At 54.7% G+C, this 7,533-nt stretch overlaps 1 protein-coding gene across 1 annotated transcript; it reads left to right on the plus strand.

Moving 5' to 3' along the window:
• The first annotated feature begins 4,384 nt into the window (after positions 1–4,384).
• Positions 4,385–7,221, plus strand: CXCR3 (C-X-C motif chemokine receptor 3). The gene is made up of 2 exons (XM_037057805.1): positions 4,385–4,682; positions 5,686–7,221. Exons 1-2 carry the CDS (start codon positions 4,671–4,673, stop codon positions 6,772–6,774), a joined length of 1,101 nt encoding a protein of 366 aa, XP_036913700.1. The 5' UTR covers positions 4,385–4,670; the 3' UTR covers positions 6,775–7,221.
• The last annotated feature ends 312 nt before the right edge of the window (positions 7,222–7,533 follow it).

The following is a 7,533-nucleotide window of genomic DNA, read 5'->3' on the forward strand; positions in this document are numbered from 1 at the left end:
AATTCTGACATTTCTTCTTCCTGGTGAGTGGGGAGGAGCGGCACAAGAAGAATGGGTATGTGGTGAGGTTTACCAAAGCTTCCTCTATGACACAATACAAGATGTCTGGTTGGAGCCATGTGGTGAATCTGGTGTGACTCCTGTAAGAACCAGTCCTTAAAGCCACGGTATTCTTGCAGGGGCCAGGCAGGGATCTCCACCTTATCAGTTAATATAGCACATTAGAATGCAGCCTGGATAGGGATCTTGCCAGAAATCCTACTAACTGATTAGCCTGGGACAAGTCACTTCACCACTCTGAGTCCCCACCTCCATTCTGCAAAATGGGTACAGTAACCTCTGCTTCCCCAGGTGGCTGATGGGTTTAAAAGACACCATATGTACAAAAATTAGGACATGCTGAATGGGAGCTATTTGTTATTTAACAGTTTTCAGGCACTTCTGGGGACAGGATGACAGGAAGGTCATCATGCTTAGTGGCAGGGCTTGGATCTTGAACTACTCTCCAACCCGCTGTACCCTCCTTCTCTCACATGCATCTTCTCCAAGAACACTGACTAGCCCTGGGCTGACAGGCTCTTTCTGACTTCCTTGCCTTGGCATCTGCCATTCGCACAGCCTGAATTGCCCTGTCTCCCTTTGCCACCTGACAAATGGCAGCGACATCCTCCTTCCCTGGTTCCAAAGAGAGTGAGCGCCCCATAGCTTGGGAACTCACCCCCATGGGCCTGGACTTTCCAGGCACCAGCTCATGGCCCCAGCACTTAGATAGGGCTTGCCTCCCAGTAGGGCTCGGAGCTGCAGGAAGACAGGCACAGGAGGGGGTGGTCTCCCAGTCCCCAGGCCTCTGATGACTGAAGCTCTCCTTTTCTTGGGAAATTGGGGCCAGGAGAAGGAGGTCTAGAGCCCCCACATAGTTGAGGGCAGACTTCCACCCCTGCCTGAAGCTGGGACTCCGGTTAATTTCATGAAAGGAAGGGTCTGCCTCAGCCTAGGCCACTGCCAGAGCCCCACAGAAGTTTGGGCCTCCCTGAGCCTGCTCCTCAGACAGCCCGGGGCCAGTGGCTGAGTCCAGCCACTTTGGGAGCAACCTCCAGAGTCATTCTGAGGACCTTCAAGACAGGCCATGAGGTAGCAGATGCTGAGAGGAAGGAGGAAGACATGCCCCCCTTCCCTGGCTGGTCTGACAGACGCTGTGGAGGCCCTCCTTCCTGTGAGGGGCTGGGCCCAGGGCTCAGACCTCCTAGCCTCCAGTCTCCCAAACCACAGCCCAAAGGTGTGAAAGAAAGAAAAAAACAGGGGGAAGGGTGGCGGAGAACATACAGGTGCACACTTCACACCTTGACCACAGGCGGAGCCCAGAGCAGCTTCACTCTGACTAACTTCCTCCTCAAGCTTCCCCAGCGGCTGCTCGGGAGGGCAGAAGCAAGAAGCAGGCGGGCCCCTCTATCAGAACTCGGAGTGCAGGATCCTGGCCAGATATGTCTTCTCAAGGGCTGGGCCTGCCTTTGACCTCATCTGGGGGCTGCTTGGGAAAGGAGAGGACAAAATTAGAGGGGCTGGCAAGGGCTTGCCTCAGCACCATGACACAGACACCTTCCTTGCAAGACAGCTGGTCTGGGACAGACTGCTGAAGCCCACCACACAGCTGCCGTTTTGAGGCCTAAGTGGGAAGGGAACTGCTGCTCACTGGACCCCTATCCTCTGCCAGACCTTTCCACACGCATCACTTGCAGTCCACAGAGCAGCCCACTCACGCATGCACTCTCTTTATCCCTCCTTTCCAAATGAGGAAAGTGAGGAAGAGAAGCAAAAATGGTTTGCTTGAGATTACACAGCTGGGAAGCCAGAGTATTAGGCTGGGACTGGCCAAACCCTCCCAGCTAAGGTGAGTGGTAGCCATTCAGGATGAGCCACCCTCGGGGCAAACCCACGCCTAGTGGCTCGGTAGCACAGCCTATCCCAGGGCGCTCCCCGACACGAAGGCTCCCAGTGACTCTAGGTGTGTAGCCAATACCCCTCCCACTCAGCACTCTCAACTGTGCACCTGCAAAGAACAAAGGCCTGTGCCAGGGGTCTTCCAGCCTTGGTTACCTCGAATTACCTTGTACTAACCCTGCTGAGACCAGCTCAAAACAGTTATGTCATGTGTGTGTCCGAGGTCACAGAGCTCAAAGACTGGAGTCAGGGCTGGAGCCAGACCAGTTCAACCTTTTTCCCGCTGCATCACGGCTGCACGGCCAAGTGGCCACACGGGGAGCAGCTCTCTGCACCTTTGCGAAGCTCTGGCCTGACGTGCTCTCATTTCTCCCTCCCAGCAGCCCAGGAAGGTGGGGATCATTGTCCCCATGTGATAAACAAGGAGACTGGGGCCCAGGAAGGAGACCAGGGGTCCCTAGACTGAAATTTCACGTGCACCAGTAACAAAGCAACATGTATTTAGAGGGCCCACAGGGGGTTAACTCCTGCCAACAGGAGATACTTCCAAAACTCAGCTATTTCCACTAACTTCTCATAAGGAAAAAATCCTTTTAATACCCAAAAGGAGATGAAGGACAAAGTTGCAGAATAGTAGACCTTCCTTCAGGCTGAACAAATAAGAACTTTTTGTTGTTCTCCTTTGTCTCATGCGTAGAAACCCAGTGAATGGAAACTGTTCATGCACCAGCATCAGGAAGCTGTGGTCCTGGTTCCCACATCTGCTCCTCCCCTGACAGGCAGTCATTTGCCAAGTCCCTCCTAACCTCCGTGGCTTCTGGAAACCTCCCAGTCCCTTCCACAGACACTGCTCCTGACCTCCTCCAGGCCCTCAGCTCCTCCTGGCGCGGCCCATGGAGGTGAAAAACTGTTTGGAGCAAGATACCCACACAAAGGACTTCATTCTTTACAGCAACGAAGGACGCAGCTAAATCTTCTAAGAATCTTGCCAGCCACACACCTTGTGTTCATACAAGGAGGGGAAGGGCCTTGGGGCTTCACCACTGTGTGTCTTGTCAGTAAGTCTGAACTGAATCCCAGGCCTTCGGCGGGAGGCTCTTGTGAAGTGCTCTGGCTGAAAAGCGGACCCCGTGCCGTGGGCTAGCGTTGTCCTTGTGTCTCCTTTTCATCTGAGGGGCGAGAGGGAAAGAGGAAACTGCTCAGGAAAAGGCACGTTAAGGGCCACTTTTCCCTGCTGATAGTGAGAACAAGGTGATGATAGGGAGGCGAGAGGAGGGCAGGGCAGAGCTGAGGGCAGCATGGGGAACAGGACTCCCTACAGTGCGCAGCCAAATAGGGACCGACTGGCTCCACAAACGCTGTTTACTACTTCTCAGAATCAGGAGGTCCCCACGTCCTCTTCCCCTTCCCCAGCCCCTTTCTTCTTGCCCCAGGAGGAACTGCCCTCATGAACTTGTGGTATCGCCAGCCCCTCTTCTAGACTTCTAGAACAAACTGCTGTATCTAAAACAACTCAGTCGTGTTTTGTATGTGTGGTTTTTAGAATTTACGTAAGCAAACTACACACAATATTCTGTAAGTTGCCTATTCTACCATGTGGTCTATGGCTTTTTTAGCTGTACGTATGCTAGAATATACAGCTTTATTCCACTGTGTTTTAACTGCATGACTATAACGTAGCTCATCTATTTAAAAAAAAAAACTGCCCTGGCCCATGTGGCTCGGTTGACTGGAACATTGTCCCATAAATCAAATGGTGACAGGTTTGATCCCTGGTCAGGGCACATACCCAGGTTGTGGGTTCAATCCCCAGTTGGGGCATATACGAGAAAGGCAACCAATCGATATTTCTCTCTCACATCGATGTTTCTCTCTCTTTCTTTCTCTCCCTTCTTCTCTCTGTAAAGGCAATTCAAGAAATGTCCTCAGGTAAGGATAAAAAACCATAAAAACACTGAAGGCAATGGGATGGGTGGTAAAAGAAGAGTCAGACAGCTGTCAGTTCAGTTTTAGCACCCACCTGGTGAAGACCTTTCTCCTTTCTGGGTTAGTCATAAGGATAACCCTCTCCTGACAACAGAGCTGTGCGGCTGGAATGAGACAGCGACAAAGAAAGCACCAAAAGCAACATCTGGCACATAGCAAGGTCATTACTAGTAATACCCTGTCCTTGGCCCTGTTTACTACCCAGAAGGGGCAATAATAAAAGACTACATTGAACGGAATTGATTTCTTTGAAATCCTTTGATTCTTTAGAGAAGGGCAAGGTCCTTTACAGACTTAACACAGTTAGCAATCCAGCCTACAGTTAGGCGAAAATAGACTCCGGTCCAAGACTGAGGAGCACAAGTTCTCATTTATTTGAGCATTGGCTACACGACTGCAAGAGAAGCAGTTCTTTCCCTGCCTGCAGGCAGGGCTGTCCTTCATTCACTTCCCCAGCGCTCTGTTTTGCCCTCAGACCTGTCCCCTGGGAGGCCCTGCCTCAGCCCTTCTGGAGACCTCAGCCTTTCTGGCCCCAGGTAGCTTCCCTGGCCAGGGGAATGGCTGGGAGGGGGAGCTCCACGGCATTGGCTCTAGAGAAGTCTGGTGTTAGATAACCCCATGGAAGAGGTAGCGGTCGAGAAACACATGAAACCCTCACTTCCTCTGTGTAGTGCAGGTTCTCAACCACAAGCCCCAAGCAGAGGGGCAGGTAGCACGCGCCTAGCAGCTGGTGCACCAGTCCAACCATGCTCCCTGAGGTAAGTGCCGCTGTCCAGGCCAGGACACTGTCAGGGTGGAGAGCCCAGGACAGTAGGGGACTGGCAGGACTGGCCCATGAGTCAGCACCAGCAGAGAGTCGGGGGAGTAGGTAGAGAATGCAGCGACTGAATAAAAGGGGCACTGCACGGGGGAATCGAGAGCCCACCATGGCTGCTGACTTGTGCCGATGGCCACTGGGTGAGTCATTTCCCTCTCTGGCTGGTGCCTCACCTGCAAAATGCAGGGGATAGAGGATCACCCCTGACTCCCTCCAAGGCACTGTTCGGCTCTGACTTGGGACTCTGACTCCTCTGTGCTGGACTGAGTTGGCCCTGAGGAGGCCTGAAGCTCCGGGGTACTTTGTGGGAGAAGGCGGGGGGAGGGGGGAGGCGGGGGAGGCCTATTTCTGCTAGAGCTTGGTGGAGGAGCCCCTGGTGGGTGGCAGTGCTTGGTGTAGGGGAGGGAAAGGAGGGGCAGAAAGCGTGCTTGGAGGACACAGAGTTTTATAGAGGGGTTCTACTGCGAGCAGGTAGTTGGGATCCCAGACAAGGGCTGAGGAGGGAAGAGGAGAGCCAGTGACTGGGAGAGGGGATGGTGAAGTGGCACCTGGGAAGGAGAGTGGTGCAACTAGGCGTGGCCGGGACACTGACAATAGCATGCCTTGAAGGAAGAGAAAGGAGAAAGAGGAGATGGGGCAGGGATGGCTCTTGGCTCAGGAGGAAAGCTCTCACCCAGCTCACAATTCCTGGGCTAAAGGGATGGCCCAAAGGGTGAGGGAGAATGGACTTTTGAGAAGGAGTTACTTCCTAGCCCAAGGCTGGGCAGATGGTGTTCAGGAGGCGTGGCCTCCAAAGAAAGGTGGGGACAATTCTAGGGTGTGGCCCTGGCCTCCGGGCTCGCCTTACAGTAGAGCTGCTCCTAGACATGTTCCTCAGATGAAACTTCTGAAGAAGTCTGTTTACAGGGTCTCTACCTTCCTTCCCTCCCTCCCTCTCTCCACAGATCAGTGAACGCCTGGAGTTCCAAGGCCCTGAAACTGTCCTATTGCTAGAAAACTATAGCTCTTCCATCGACTATGGAGGAGAAAATGAGAGCGACTTCTGTTGCGAAGCCCCACCCTGCCCACAAGACTTCAGCCTGAACTTTGACAGGGCCTTCCTGCCAGCCATGTACAGCCTCCTCTTTGTGTTGGGGCTGCTGGGCAATGGCGCAGTGGCAGCCGTGCTGCTGAGCCATCGGGCAGCCCTGAGCAGCACCGACACCTTCCTGCTCCACCTGGCTGTGGCCGACACCCTGCTGGTGCTAACCCTCCCCTTCTGGGCAGTGGATGCCGCGATCCAGTGGGTTTTTGGCTCTGAGCTCTGCAAAGTGGCAGGTGCCCTCTTCAACATCAACTTCTACGCTGGGGCCCTGCTGCTGGCCTGCATCAGCTTTGACCGGTACCTGAGCATAGTGCACGCCACCCAGCTCTACCGCCGGGGGCCCCCCACCCGCGTGGCTCTCACTTGTGTCGTTGTCTGGGGGCTATGTCTGCTCTTAGCCCTCCCTGAGTTCATCTTCCTGTCGGCCCACTATGATGACCGCCTCAATGTCACCCAGTGCCAGCACAACTTCCCGCAGGTGGGCCGCACAGCTGTGCGCCTATTGCAGCTGGTGGCCGGGTTCCTGCTGCCCCTGATGGTCATGACCTACTGCTATGCCCGCATCCTAGCTGTGCTGCTGGTCTCCAGGGGCCAGCGGCGGCTGCGAGCCATGCGGCTGGTGGTGGTGGTAGTGGTGGCCTTTGCCCTCTGCTGGACCCCCTACCACCTGGTGGTGCTGGTGGACATCCTTATGAACATGGGGGCCTTGGCCCGCAACTGTAGCCAAGAAAGCCGTGTGGATGTGGCCAAGTCCATCACCTCTGGCCTGGGCTATATACACTGCTGTCTCAACCCGCTGCTCTATGCCTTCGTGGGTGTCAAATTCCGAGAGCGGATGTGGATGCTACTTCTGCGCCTGGGCTGCCCTGGCCAGAGTGGGCACCAGCGGCACCTGCCATCTTCCCGCCGGGATTCGTCCTGGTCTGAGACCACAGAGGCCTCCTTCTAGGGCTTGTGAAGCTGGGCTGGGGGCAAGCCTTTCACCACACAGCCTGACTCCCCGCCATCCCAGGTTCCTCCCTTCCTCTGCCCAGGGTCTAGCTCCCCAGATGTATACTCCTGGGGTTTCCTGGTAGCCCCAGCACTGCCAGGTCTCCCAGGGGGCACCCTCCTGTCTCTGAGGACTTTGCTGCTCGTTAGTCGCCAAGCCTCATCCTGCCAATTCAGAGTTGGCTGCCCAGAGCCCCATCATCCTCTTTATCCAGTAACTAGACCTTGGCCTTCCCCCTATGCAAGGAGCTTGAGGGGCACGGCACGGTGGAAGCTGCCCCTGTGGGGCCTTGGCCCAGCTCTCCAGCCCAGCAATGACTAGCTATGGCCCCCCAAACCTCTGTATTTGCTCACTCTTATGTCTAAAGTTCTGCTTCAAACTTTTCAATAAACAGGAGTATAAGTACCATGGTATGCTAGCAGTGCATAATTCCAACCCACCCTGCCCAGGCTCTGTGATGCACGTCCTGCTTCTCCTTGCCTGTGCCTGGGACTGTGCCAGCCAATGCTGCCTGTATCAACATTCACGCCTGGCCTTCTCTCCGCCGTCCTGGTCACTCATGTCACTCGCAGGGAAGCATCCAGGTACACGGGCACAGGGTAAGCAAGCAACTGGCTGGCTGGACAGAGTATGTGGGCATACTCTTGGGAAGGGGCCTTCAGACATAAATAATACATGGTCCCTGTACTCCAGAAGCTGAGGATGTGGCAAGACATA

This window comes from Sturnira hondurensis, unplaced genomic scaffold (genome assembly GCF_014824575.4).
Source record: "Sturnira hondurensis isolate 20B ecotype Veracruz unplaced genomic scaffold, ASM1482457v3 Scaffold0000982, whole genome shotgun sequence".
NCBI lineage: Eukaryota > Metazoa > Chordata > Mammalia > Chiroptera > Phyllostomidae > Sturnira > Sturnira hondurensis.